At 50.0% G+C, this 14,562-nt stretch overlaps 1 protein-coding gene across 2 annotated transcripts in view; it reads left to right on the top strand.

Annotated features, from left to right (window-relative positions):
* The window catches only part of LOC138580163 (C-type lectin domain family 2 member B-like), a 388,930-nt gene that overhangs the window by 199,186 nt on the left and 175,182 nt on the right, over positions 1 to 14,562 (top strand). For both annotated transcript variants that reach the window (XM_069650492.1, XM_069650491.1), the window contains one exon: positions 11,897 to 12,099. In XM_069650492.1, the coding sequence (XP_069506593.1) occupies positions 11,897 to 12,099 (203 nt within the window). The remainder of the gene's footprint in view (positions 1 to 11,896; positions 12,100 to 14,562) is intronic.

Raw genomic sequence — 14,562 nt, 5'->3', positions numbered from 1 at the left:
GGCATGTGGCACTTCTGTTTAGAGCATTGGATTAGAACTTCACGTACCTGTTGGATTACAGCGGTGGAAGGCCGAGTGCATCAGTCTTTGCTAAGCTGCAAGCGAAGTGGGGGCTGCTACATAGACTTGTTCGCTTCCCACCTGAATATACACATTTCAAACTTTTTCAGTTGGAGGGTGGATTCAGCAGCAGCAGATGCATTCCTGCAACCCTGGAGCGAATGAGTTAATTATGCGTTCTCTCCCTTCATTCTGATCACGAGGACCCTGGCGAACGTCCGTCAGGATGATGCAGTGCTTATCCTAGTAACTCTGCTGTGGACTACACAAACGTGGTTTCCAGCTCTTCTGGAATTTTCCTCAGGTTTCCCAATCCATCTATCCCGCAATCCCTTTCTCCTTGCGAATCTGCCGTGGGAGCCTCGCCCGTTGACCACAGAGGGGTCTCTGGACCTAGTGGCATGGAGGATTTCAGATCAAGTTGGAAGGTCCCAGGCATTTCAGAAAAGGCAATTGACCGTATTAAGAATAGCTGGGCCCCATCCACATCCAAATGCTATGCAAGCTCTCGGGCAGCATGGTCGCACTGGTGTGTGGAATGGAATGGACATCCGGTTTCAGCCTCTTCAGCATCAGTCTTTCATTTTATTGCAGAGCTGACGGAGCAGGGGCTGGCCTACAGGATGATTAACTCCTGTCGGTCAGCCATTTGGGCAGAACACAACTTAGTAGACATCCGGTTGCCGAGCACCCCTTGTTGTGCCGGTTGCCCAAGGGGTTAAAGCTTTATTCTCCAGCATGGGGTCTGGCATGGATTCACATGCTCATGAATATTCCCCGTCGTCAGGCTGGGAATCCTCTGTAAAGAAAAAATCAGTATCAGTTTTGTTTCTGATCTGTCTTTCTTAGTAGTAACCAATCACTGATCTCTGGGTCACACTGCCCCCAGCCAATGACTGCCCTCTCCCTAAGCCCCGCCTCTGGCAGCCATCCTCAGATTTTTACCACACGTTCAAGTGTTGGGAGTCCTCGTGCTTTAGCTCTCGAGTTTTTGCTGCATTTTCGTGCTTTTTCAGCAGATTTTCTCATTTTTTCGGTTTAATCGAGCTTCAAGCTCCACCGTTTCTACTTACGATAACGGGGATCCGTTTCGGAATTCTTCTACGCCCCTCAAGGGTGAAGTTTTCATCGAGTTTACGCTTCTTGGAGGATTCCAGAAGATCTGCGGCCTACCTCAACGGACATGGCCCAGGACAAGGGAAGCTCGACGCCCGGATCCAAGCTGTTCAGGTGCTGCCCTGGATGCGGATTACAAAATGTTTTCAAGGAGGACGAGCATTTGCGATGTCTCTACTGCCTTCATGAGGACAAGACGGACGTGGAGAAGGACTGTGCGTTCTGCAAGAACCTTTCGGAACGGACCAAGCAAGATCGTCGTTCCCGCCTCGCCGCCTGGTTGGAGAAGGCCACAGCAGGTGAGAAGGTGAAGAAAGTCTGAGCGGGCTTCTAAGTCCTGTGAGGGCGCCCCGGCGACGGGGGCCCAACAGAAGGCCAAGCACCGCGAGTCCGCGGGCACCAGGAGCGCCGAAAGGTCGGGCTCTTCGGCTGCCAGGCAGGGCGCGACTTCCCCGGCACGTTCAACCACGAGCCAGCGCTCTGGTTCGGGGAAGAGTAAGTCAGAGAACCCGGGTAAGCTGCTGGAGCGGCACCGGTCGATCTCGAAGGGAACCGAGGGGAGCGAGGCGCTGACCCTCCCCCCAAGGCGAAGGCCCTGGACGCACCTAAGGTGGTGAGGGCTTTGATCCATCCGGCAAAGGCCTCTATCGAGGTGGTCGCTGCGGCCCTGGCGAAGCCGGCTGAGACTACGCCAGTTGAGACGGCCTCTGGCTCCAGAGTATCCCTGCCACCGCAGAGGGAATTCTCTTTCCAGCCCATCGTTAAGACCCCGGCGGAAAAAGAGTGGGGGGCGGTGGCCATTACAGACTCGGAATCAGCCTCTGAGGAGGATCTGGTGAAGACCGTGAAGGGCCTCGACGAGAGGTTCGAGAAGGTTCGAACCCAGGGGAAGGATCCTATTGAGGAGATCGAAGATATCGAGGAGGGCGACGACGAAGGCCCGGTGGAGCAACCGTCCCGCCCGTCGCAGCTATTGCCCGAGCCTCAGGATAGCTCGGCGGCCATTTTGTTGGCAATCCAATCCAAATGTACTGAGATGAGGACGAGGTTACCACGGACCCCGACGGAGGATCCTGAGCCAGGACCGTCGGGAAGCCCCCTGAACAAGCAGAGGAGAGTCCATCCCGCACTGCCCTTCATGCCCACAAGGCCTGTTGACCCCACATCCCCTTCACCTGACCTCCGGGATGATATGGTGACGGATACGGGGACGGACGACGACGGTGGCGATGATACAACGGACATTCCTTCATCGCCTCCCCCTCGGGCCTCTCCACCCGACGAAATTGGCTCCTTTCACGCCATGATAGCCAGGGCGTCCGAGCTTTTCCAACTCTGCCCGGAGGAGCAGAAGAAGGAAGGCTTTTTTTTATCAACGACGGGAGGCCAAGAGAAAGACGGTCCTAGCACTGCCATTGCTTGATGACATCTGGGAAGAGGGGCTGGCTGTCCTCAAGAACCCTTCGACGCCCGCCAAGAGGGACAGGTACGAGAAGAAGTACTGGGTCCCCAATGCCGCCCCCCCTTGTGCCTCAAGGCACAGCCTACGCCGGATACGGTCGTCTCGGCAACAGCCAAGAAGAAGGCGGCGGGGGCGGCAGCATCAACTTCCAGTTCCCCGCCGGACAGCGAGGGCAAGAAGTTGGACTCCATGGGACGACGAGTCATCTCGTCGGCGGCGACGACGTTTAAGGCGGCCAATGCCTTAGCGATTGTGGCACGTTACGACAGGGAGCTTTGGTTCAAGTTAGCTCCCCTGCTGGACTTCCTGCCAGACAAGAGAGCGGAGGCCCTACAGATCCTTCAGGTAGGTGAGGTGGCGTTGGATCACGTCATAACGGTGGTAACGGACATTGCCGATACCGGATTTCGCCAGATGGGCAACGGGGTTTGCCTACGACGATGAGGGTGGCTCAGGGTGACGGACTTTCGCCAGGACGTTCAGACCAGAGTGTTGGATATGCTGTTCGACGGCAACAACCTTTTTGGGAAGACGGTGGATGAGTCGCTCCAGGCCATCAAGACCGACTCGGAGACGCTCCGAGCCATAGGGGTGCTTCAACAACGATGGCCCTTTCGGAGCTACGGAGGCAGACAGGGTGCCTCCAAGGGATCCAGCGGTGGCTCTTCTACATACCGCCAGGCGGCCCGCTCCTCATCCCAGGAGCGTCGGGCCCCCACCGAAGCACCCCGGTGGGAGGCCGGCTGACGAAGTTCGTCAGCGTGTGGGAGTCCATCTCCAGCGACCGTTGGGTGCTGGACACCCTGGCCAACGGGCACTCGCTAGAATTCCAAAAGAAGTGTCCTTGCATTCCTCCCGTGGCCAGGAAGGAGAATCACGTCCCTCAACTGCTGTTGGAGGTAAGGGCGATGCTCAAGAAAGGTGCCATCGAGCTCGTCCCCAGGAGGCTCCAGTGTACTCAAGCTACTTTCTCGTCAGAAAGAAGACAGGCACAGAAATTCAGGATGGTCACCCTGCAGCATGTGCTGGGACAGCTGGAGGAGGGCGACTTCCTATCGTCTTTGGACCTGGAGGATGCCTACTTCCACATCCCCATTCTAAAAGGACACAAAGTTTCTCAGGTTCGTGGTCCAGGGACATCACTACCAATTCAGAGCCCTTCCGTTCAGATTAAAGTCGGCAGCCAGGGTGTTCACCAAGTGCCAGGCACCAGTGGCGGCGCGGCTTCGCCTACAGGGGATCCACGTCTACCCCTATCTGGACGACTGGCTAATCCGGGCAAGGACAAGAGAACTCGCCGTCGAACACACAGCGAGGACCGTCCGTCTGCTCACTGAACTGGGATTTGCCATAAACTACCCCAAATCCCACCTGGTCCCGTCGCAAGTGGCACTGTTTCTGGGAGCGAAGCTCGACACAGTGGGGCAATTGGCCTCCCCGTCGGAGGAAAGGACGAAGGCCATTTTGGGCAAGGTGCAACGCCTGCTAACCATGGACGTGGCCAGGGTGAGTCCATCAAGTCCCTCCTCGGGATGATGTCCTCATGCATCTACCTTGTACCCCTTTGCGGACTTCGGATGCGTCCGCTACAAGAGTTCCTCGATGCCCGCTGGTTTCAGGCGACGGGCTGCTTCGAAGACAGGATCCCGCTCGACGAGGAGTTCCGTCGGGCGATTCTATGGTGGGGTACCCGTGCGCACCTCACGGCAGGCACAGACTTTCAGACCCCGGAGTTTCAGGAGACTGTGACGACGGACGCCTCCCTGGAGGGTTGGGGGGCCCACACCGGAGATCTCCACGCAAGAGGCCTTTGGCTCCCGGAGGAGAGGTCCCTCCACATCAACATTCTGGAGCTTGGAGCAGTGTTCTGGGCGCTCAAGTCGTTCCTTCTGTCCCTCAAGGATAAAGTGGTGAGGATCTTCACCGACACCACCACCACGATGTACTACATACAGAAGCAGGGAGGCACCAGATCCCCAGCCCTATCCAAGGAGGCCCAGGATCTGTGGCACTGGGCCGTCGCCCAGGGGATGTTTCTGGTTCCCTTCCACTTGGCAGGAATAAAAAACACCATCGTCGACTCACTCAGCAGGGAGCTGCGCTCGTGCCACGAGTGGGAACTACGTCAGGACCAGGTGGATCGGCTCTTTCGACGATGGGGCAAGCCCCGGATCGACCTTTTCGCGACGGCGATGAACTCCAATTGCCAGAGGTTCACCAGCAGGTTCCCACAGCCGAGGAGCATGGGCGATGCTTTCTCGTTCCCTTGGGTCGGCCTGTTTCTTTACGCGTTCCCTCCGTTGCCGTTGCTGCTCTGTCTCATCAATCAGCTCAAGAAGTCCAGGTGCAGGATGATCCTCGTCGCACTGGCGTGGCTGAGGCAGATCTGGTTCCCGGACCTTCTGGACTTGTCGGCGTCCCCACCAGTCAAGCTGCCGGCGGACGCGGATCTTCTCTCCAGAGAAGGAGGCGCCATTCTTCATCACGACTCGGAGTCGCTGAACTTGCAGGCCTGGCTCCTGCAGCGCTAGAGATTGGAAGGTACGATATCCCGGCTGACTGCATAGAGGTTCTTGCAAAAGCCAGGGCGTCCTCAACTCTCAAGTGCTACGGACATAAGTGGAAGAGGTTCTCTGTCTGGTGCCGTGCACAGAAGATTAACCCTCTGCGGATTACGGCCCCTCAAGTGCTGCCGTACCTACTGTCGCTGGCCAAAGCTGGACTAGCTCGCGCCTCCATCAAGATACATCTGGCTGCCATCTCCCGATATACCAGGATTACGGGACGGGCGTCCTTGTGGTCTCATCGCCTGGTGAAGGAATTTATGAAGTGACTGTTCCGATCGTTCCCGCCGGTGAAGGCTCCTGCCCCGGCGTGGGAGCTTAATGTGGTGCTGACCAGGCTCATGGGGGCCCCATTCGAGCCTATGCCTTCGGCGCCCTTGAAGTTCCTGTCGTGGAAGACAGCGTTCCTCGTGGCCTTCCCCTCCGCATGATGAGTGGGAGAGATCCAGGCCCTATCTTGCAAGCCTCCATACTTGACTTTTCACAACACGGGGGTGGTGCTGAGGACGCACCCTTCCTTCATGCCCAGGGTGCCGTCGGACTTCCACCTCAACGAGCCCTTGGTGTTACCAGTTTTCTTCCCATCGCCTTCAACGCGGCCGAGAGGACTTTGCACTCGCTGGATGTAGCTAGAGCGCTGAAGTTCTACGTGGACTGCACAAAGAGTTTTCGGAAGACGTCACAGCTGTTTGTGAACTTTGGGACTGTGAATCAAGGGAAGGCTCTCTCGAAGACTTCCATTTCCAGATGGCTCTCCGGCTGCATCATGCACTGTCACCGGTTGGCAAACCGACCGCTGCCCGGCCGTCCGAGAGCCCATTCGACCAGAGCGATCGCTGCTACCACGGTGTTCCTGTCTGGTGTGCCCCTGCTGGACATCTGCAGGGCTGCTACGTGGAGGTCGACGCACACCTTCACAAGATTCTACTGTGTCGATCGGGACTCCAGGGAGGAGTCCAGGGTCGGCCAAGCAGTGCTGCGTAACCTGTTCGCTTAAGGTGAGCCTGGTGAGGAGGTAAGAGATGCTTAATGTTGAGTTGTTGTATTGCTTAATGTTGAGCCTGTTGCCACCTCCCGTGGTTGTGCATGTGTATACTGCTATGTATTCTTATATTCACGAGCATGTGAATCCATGCCAGACCCCATGCTGGAGAAGGAACAAGTTACTTACCTGTAACTGTTGTTCTCCAGCATGGGTCTGGCATGGATTCACATGCGAACCCTCCCGCCTACCCCTCTGCGGCTCTTCACTTGGTCATACTGCCACTTTACGCGCTACCAAATCTGAGGATGGCTGCCAGAGGCGGGGCTTAGGGAGAGGGCAGTCATTGGCTGGGGGCAGTATGACCCAGAGACCAGTGATTGGTTACTACTAAGAAATACAGATCAGAAACAAAACTGATACTGATTTTTTTCTTTACCGAGGATTCCCAGCCTGACGACGGGGAATATTCATGAGCATGTGAATCCATGCCAGGCCCATGCTGGAGAACAACAGTTACAGGTAAGTAACTTGTTCCTTCAATGTCTTAATGTGCACGAAGCAGCAATGGAAGCATTTAGGACAGATGTCTGGGACAAATGCTGATTGCGATCAAGAAACCCCATAGAGCAGTCCTGTCCCCAAACCTTGCACGCTAGGTCAGATGGGCGTTAGCGCAAGCAGGCATAGACATGTTGCGTTTCGGCACACACTCAGATGAGCCAAGGCCTATTAAGCTTTCCAGGTGGAAGTATGCCTAGAGGAAATAATCAAAATGGCTGATTGGTCCAGTGAATCAGTCTTTAGAGATTTTAATCTCGGACCTATAGAACAGCCGACTACATTGGTGGCGAGTAAGCTTTAAACGAGCATAGTGCACGCCTCTGGTCTTGACACAGAATGAATATTTTCCATAATACCTTGGAGGAAAGTCTTGATTCTATTAAAGACACGAGGCGAGCAGTATTCCCACCCTGTTGCGAGATTTCTGAATACTGAATATATGTGGGTTATATGTATGTTTCCATAACAGAGTTGCACACTGATTTTCTTTCGCATATTGTGTTTTATTGCTATCGTTATGGGGGGCATTTAGCCAGTTACATCCAGGATCGTAACAAAGTTTTATGCTGATGTTCAGTTAGTTTTATTCCCACCTTAATTGAGCGCTCTTTACCATTTGTACAGTATAATGGGATTTGTCATTTCGTTGCTGCTGAATACGCAGTAAACGTGCATTAGTTTATTTTTTTTCTGTTATTTTGGAGCAATACCGTCTTTAATAGAATCAATAATCTCCTCAATGGTATTCGAGAAAATCTTCATTATCCAAGAGGTTGGTATGACAGAGAGTTGCCGGGGATCACCCTTTTTGTCTAAAGGACACAATATACTTCCCTTCTAGGAATCAAAGTGAGTGGAAAATACATACAACGGTTTGCTTTTATCATTTAATGGATAGTTGGAACCAAATGTCCTGGATGATTTTACGGTTTTAATCAACTCTCTAATTTCTTTTTTTTGTAATTGAAAGCTGACCTAAATACAAGAGAATCTTAAAGGCCTTTATAGTTGCAGTTGAAACCGTTCCATAACATTAATCAATATATTTTAATGTCGTTCTAAAGATCATTTAGCTTTCAGAAATGGCTTTATATGAAGGGCCATGCTGAGCAGTTAAATGCCAACTGTCTTTCTCCATGTAGGGAATGCCAACTGTCTTTCTCCATGTAGGGAAATCGGCTATATGGAGTGATTGTAATAAGTATGTACTATACTATATCGGCGTAGCTGAACACGGTTTAGCCAAGTTCTCGTATACACCAGTCTAAAAATCTTTGCGCCATGCACTTGTTAATTCTGGCATGAACTTCACTAGGGAATATTTTGTAGACATTGTGGTTTTCTGAATAAACAGTTCAGAAACAAATGTTTCTTATGCCACCACAGTGATATGCCCAGCACCTATTGATTTCTATAAAGCGTGGTGTTAACGCACATTGAATATATGTAATTGGTCATCTATATTTCTGAGCCGGTTAATCATTTATTTCAGACTAAAGCCCACAAAATGGCTAAATTAATTTGGTAAAATTGTCTTCTTTTATCACCAATAATAGTCTCAAAGTTTCCTATAGCACTCTCATTCTTCTCGAGCAAGCATAAGATATATACATGGATAGACTACTTCCTTACTGGAATAGATCAGCTGGGGGAATTTGTGGGAGCCTCATTTCAGACCACTCGCCTTTGGTCATTGAATGGGTACTTAGTAATCAACTTGTACCCGATACCCACGTGGAAACTGCGAGTAGAAACCCCACGGGATGGACCATTCTGAGAAGAGCTGGCTGAGCAGTGACTAAGTTGGCCTAAATGAAGGGAGAGTTAATAGTATTGGAATTATTTGGGACGCTTTTAAGGTGGTGATAACGGGGGCAGCCATAGCAAAGGCAGGGGTGATTCGAAAGTAGCTGGAACGGAAGCTGGCGGGCACATAAGCCAGAATAAGGCATATAGAGTTCTGAGGTGGTAGGAAGGGAGACTGAAAGGAAACTTATCAAACTTAGGCAGGAAAGTTTAGAACATTGGGAGAGGTTGGGAAGATATAGCTTTGCAAAATACTCAGAAAAGCTACATGGACATGGAGACAAGCCAGGTAGGCCGTTAGCCTGGTTGTCCAGGGGCAAAGACACCCGGGAGGGAATCCTAGAAATACAGGACGTATGCAGAGAAATATGGAGGGCACAAAAGGAAATTAACAAGACCTTTCAGACTTTTTCTAACAGAGGCTATAAGAAGACTCGGGGGACTCAAGGGAGCAAGAAATCCAAGAAACAATAGCGGACACAGGGCTACCCACCCTGAGTACAGAACAAAAAGAGACTCTGGAGTCACTGCTTACAATAGAGGAACTGCAGGAGGTGATAACGATGTTGCCCACCAGTAATACTCCCAGAAGTGAATGCCTCCTGGCAGAATTTTATAGGGAATTCATAGACCTCGAAAAGTAGTATGAGATAGGGAGACTTCCCCAAAGTGTGGAGGAATCCACCATCGTCCTGATCCCAAAACCCAGATAGGAGGCAGTACTGTTTGAATCCTACCGCCCAATCTCACTAATTAACCTAGAAACCAAGATCCTTACGGCGGTCTTGGCGGAGAGACTAAAGAGGGTGATTGAGAAGCTGATACACCTGGCCAAACTGGCTATGTCCCGGTGAGGACAACCACCGAAAACCTGAGAAGGTTACACACAATAATTGACCAGAGCCGAGACTAGCCAGAAGGGGTGCGCGGTAGTAGCATTGGACTGGATATTTGCCTCTCTAAGGGGCTTTGGGATGGGCGAGAGTTTCATCAGGTGGGTCTAGATACTCTACTCAAACCCGGTTGCCAGGGCACGCACGGGCAAATTCATATCAGAACTGTTCCCGATACGCAGAGGCACAAACCAGGGCTGTCCCTCATGCTATATATTGTGACCTTGGAGCCCCTGGCAATATTCCTGAGCAAGGAATTCAAAGATACTGGGTTGTTTGTGGAGGGTTGTCATCCTATAATATCGCTATATGCAGATGACATGTTTCTATATATGCGACACCCGGAAGATAACCTGGAATTATATTTGGAGGTATTAGTGAATTCTGCTAAACTGTCAGATATCGCGGTTAGTAGGTCAAAGTCCTGCATATTCCCACTCGCTGGATAGGCAGGAGCAGAGAAGGAGCCACTCCTGTGCCTAGGACTGCAGTGGTGCGTTAATACCTTTTTAGATACTTGGGGGTCGATATTTATCACGACAGGAAAGACGCACACCACCATCATACTGTGAAAGCAAAAACTAGATTAGAAACCCCAAACAAATTCTGGGAGAAGCTAGCTCTCTCAGTAGCTGGCAGGACCGCACTCCTGAAGATGGTAGCGCTCCCCCTGGCTCTTACACCACTTTGTAAATATCCTGTACCTGATACTGAGCTCCTTTTTCAGAGAAATGTCCTTGACAATAGGGAGATTCATATGGGGATCAGGTAGGCGAACGGCAGCGCTAGACATCTTGTATAGAGAATATGTGGACGGAGGGATACGCCTCCCGCATTTAGAACTATATTATTTAGCAGGACAGCTGCAGCATGTGGCGTGGCGGCTGGCGGACTCAAACGGTTTAGCATGCCCTGCTGAGCAAAGGGATAACCCTGTATCTACTGAAAGGTTCTTTGGTTGGGGAAAGATGGAATCGCCGATCCCTCTGGGCTTTTGCAGCTGGGCAAGAGAATATGCGCCAGAACCAAGACCGTAATGAAGATAGAGGAACCTTACTCTCCACAAATACCATTAGCAGCCATTTATGTTAAGAACACAGATCTAGTACTGTGCAGATCGCACTGGGAATGCAAAGCTATAGGGACAATTAGAGACCTGATCTCCTCAGACAAGCTCCTGGCATTCCGGGAGTTAGAGGACTCATTCGGTATTCAAAAGAGGCAATTCCTGATGTACTCGAGAATGATACATGAGATAATAAAGAGATGGCCAGACTTCCCGGGCGTGAGTGAAGAGAATACTGTCCTAGGCCTATTATACGATGTGTCAGAGGGAACGCACGGGGTGTCCAGATTGTATCAAGGACTCTTAGAGGCATGGCCCAAAGACATAACCAGGTGGGAAGAGAGCATAAGAATCAGAAATAGGTAGAGAACTTACGCCGAAGGAATGTTCCAGAGCGCTATTGTACCCAAAAAAGGTCTTCTGCAATGGCAGACTAAAACGGACTCAGTTTTATGTACTACATAGGGCATACCTGACACCACAGCAACTGTCCCGCTTCCCGGTTCGGAGGACAGGGGTTGCCCAGAGATGCAATGCAGGCAACGCAGGAGTCGCACACATGTTCTGGAGCTGCCCTGTGATCAAAGAATTTTAGAAGGAACTGGAAATTAGACTGCGAAGAGAGGGAATAATGAGATATGAAAGGAAACCAGAGGCTTGCCTTCCAACAGCGAGTGCCCGCCCCAAGAAGGCTAAACTGGAAAATAGAATGGTAGACTTAGCCTGGGTCCTGGCAAAAAGGGATCGCCATGGCATGGAAATCGAGAGAAGGCCCAAGTATAGATAGATGGTGGGAAGATCTAAAACGATGGTCAGTGGCGGAAACTGGGTGTGATACGATGACATTCGAATGGGGAGAAGGGAAAGCTCAGAGGATATAACAGTATGGAACACTTTAGTGCATGCTTTGTACACCTCATCTGACGATAGGCCTCACTGCACTCCCGAAGACACATGATGGGACGGGAGAAAGGATACAGGAGCAGGGTGGGGGGCTGTCGAGTCCCGTTGAATAAAGTAATCTATGAGGGCGAGAGTAGGCCTGCGAAGCTTCAAATAGTTCATAAGCCGTGGTTGTAAAGTTGGGTTTGGTTGGGGAGTGGGAGGAGTGTTTGGGACGAGGTGGGAAGGGAGGGGGGAGATAACGAATATGTACTGCAATATGCCGATTAAAATATTGTAAAGTGATAAGAAAATGGAAATAAACATATTTAAATAAAAAAAGATGTCTTTTTCCTATAGCACTAAAAACACTTAGAAAAGAGAAGGCATCCGCGTCGTCCTTGGATAAAGAGAAAATACAGTACTGTGCACAAAATGTGTTTTGTTTCTCAACCCTTCTGTTACTAAAGTGTTAATTGTTAACTTGTTTCTTGATTTCAGAACAGATACCTCATACACAGAATGTGACCAATATTACTGCGGGCCAGAAGAGGGAAATCCCATCCTCTTGTGGTGAAGGCTGGGTACTGTTTATAGACAAGTGTTTCTACTTCACTAAAGAGGAAGGAAACTGGCCTTTTGCCAACAATACATGTTCTACACTTCGCTCCTCCCTGGCGTTGATTGACAACGAGGCAACACTGGTAAGAGTTGTGAAAATCTGATACTCTATTGATCTCCTACGACAAATGCATCCTACACCAAGTAGCCATGCTTCGAACGGATCACTGCCACGCACACATTGCTTACCTTATGCAATATCGACAGAGCTAAACTGGTTTAATTTCCAGTAGCCGCTAAGGGTCATGATGCGGCTCTGCTCCCACTTCAGTCCGGCAGCTTTGGTACCTGTGACACCAGCCATGACTTTAGAGCTATAGCAATCCTCAGACTTCCGTTCATTTGTAGTTTTGTCTATAACGTGGCGCTGAAAGCGCTACCTGTAAAGCCAAGACTATTGTCATGAAAATAAGAGCTTTAACATAAGAGCTTGAAATAGGGGCTTTGGCTGTAGGTTTGTAATGCTTTTCAGTGCAGATGACATATGAGGATGCATTTGTGTAGTTTGGCTGTGTCCCACCCATTTCGCCCATCACCAAGTATAATCTATAGGATTTTCCTCCCATTCCTTCCCATTTTCCCTCCAACCACACCTTTTTTTGTACTCTGTGGCTGATTTTGTATTGTGTGGTGAATTGTGTCCAAAATGGCGGCCACCATCTTTTAATGCTATTTAAAAGTTATTTGACTTGATTGATGCTTTAAAATATATTTACTGCAGCTTTCAAGTTATGTTACGCATTTCACAGTATTTTTATAAAAATTAAACAAGGTAGTATATTAGTTACGTTTTGGTTTAACATGGCTCTGACAATGTAAATCTAGTGACTTGTGGGGAATTGGGCAAGTGTTTTTGATGTAAGGAGCACCTGATCAGCTGTGCAGTGAGTGATGAGTGGTTCTCCAGTCTGTTTGGTTAACCGGGGCAGCCATTGTTGTCAGCATGGATGTTAGGTAAGGATGTTATTTTTTAATTTATTAGCGTAGATGTCTTCTGAACTCCAAATGGTTGCTGCAGACGCTGGCACTAATGTTATAATAACCTAGCAAGTTTCAGCAACTGCAGAGCTGTACATATTAATGCAAACAAGAGCTGCACATTTACAGAGTCGAACCTCGCCATCAGAAACACAAACCGAGTTATGCCTCATCGACTACGACTGCTGCGAACACCAGCAGAGAAACAAAGGTTTCAAGCAATTACATGCCACATGTGTGCTCCCAGACACTGGCGGGGTATTCTGTTGTCTGTGCAGTGAACGCTTAGTTACCACAAAACACTGCACCATTTTAGTATGCCCTGACACCACCTTATTCTGCAGTGGTCATGTGAGTGACGTCCCTGTAGAAAGCAGTCACAAAACAGATGGGGGGGAAAGGGTGGTTTTTCCTTCTTGCAGGCTCCCTTCGAGCAGCCCTGATTCAGGTGCGGTAAAATTCTAGTCATAAACTTCGATTTTAAAAACCTAACGAGCAGAGGGTTTCATTCCTCATTAATGCAGATTTATTCCAGCATAAACATTTTATCCCTTTAATTGCAAATCACTCAGAATTAAGTAAACTGTGATAATATCACCCGTTTTATTGCCATATGTGTGAGTACATGTGTTGAGTGGAAGGGTGCGTGCGCACATATGGCACTTGAACGACATAGATTTCAGAGCCGAGTTCCCAGAAAGTGAATCAATAGACCTGTCATGAACCGTCAGAAGCGTCCCTTTTGGACTTCCTGGTCCCTGACACATCGGGGCTTGCACTCTGCAATACTCCCAACATGGCCGTCAAACATGGAACGTTGTTTACCAGCTTCCGCGTCAGACGTAGCACGTTCTATAAATAAGTCGTGGCCCTGCGCGTCTCAACGCTACCGCTTGCTGTGGCTAGACGTATGCTGCCGTAGTTCGCTCTCGCTGACTTCATTGATTCCTGGTTCCTGGCTCCTAATTTTCCCTTCCTCATTCATTCCCTTCCTCTTGTTACCTCCTGCATCCCGGACCTCCGTGTACCCGTCTCCGAGTACACTCTTCATCACTTCCTGGATTTCCCAGACATTCTGAACGTTCCAGGGGTCGGAACGCTGAACGCACGCTGGAACCCAAAGACGTTCCCACAGGGTTATACAAGACCCGAACTGTGCGTAAGAAAACTCCTTCAAAGAACTCCAGTAAACAGCATAGACAGGTGAGAAGGGGGGAAACCTGTGACAAGACCTAGGTTTTGTGTCAGAGGACAGAGCTGTCATCTTCATCTCAGTGCGGGAGCTGTGACTCTTGCAGACCCTCCAGCAGACTTGTACTACATACATACATGGCAATGCCTAATTTATGGGGGCCACTTTGATGGCTTTACTAGTCTCATTCCGAAACTGGCGAAGCTGAGATTCCCACACAAAACGACTTTACTCATGGTATCTCCTTTCTGCGCATTTTAATGTAGTAACATCACCATGGTTACGGAAAAATGCCCCACAGTACAGTGATTACTTGGAAGCTAACCACAATTGCTGCAGGTTAGTGTCCGAAGACCTACACCATTAACAGTACATG

This window comes from Ambystoma mexicanum, chromosome 3p, assembly GCF_040938575.1.
Source record: "Ambystoma mexicanum isolate Mex_15411 chromosome 3p, UKY_AmexF1_1, whole genome shotgun sequence".
NCBI classification, from domain to species: Eukaryota; Metazoa; Chordata; class Amphibia; order Caudata; family Ambystomatidae; genus Ambystoma; species Ambystoma mexicanum.
Note: the sequence above shows the minus strand (reverse complement) of the source record. Positions and strands in the feature narration are given on the sequence as shown.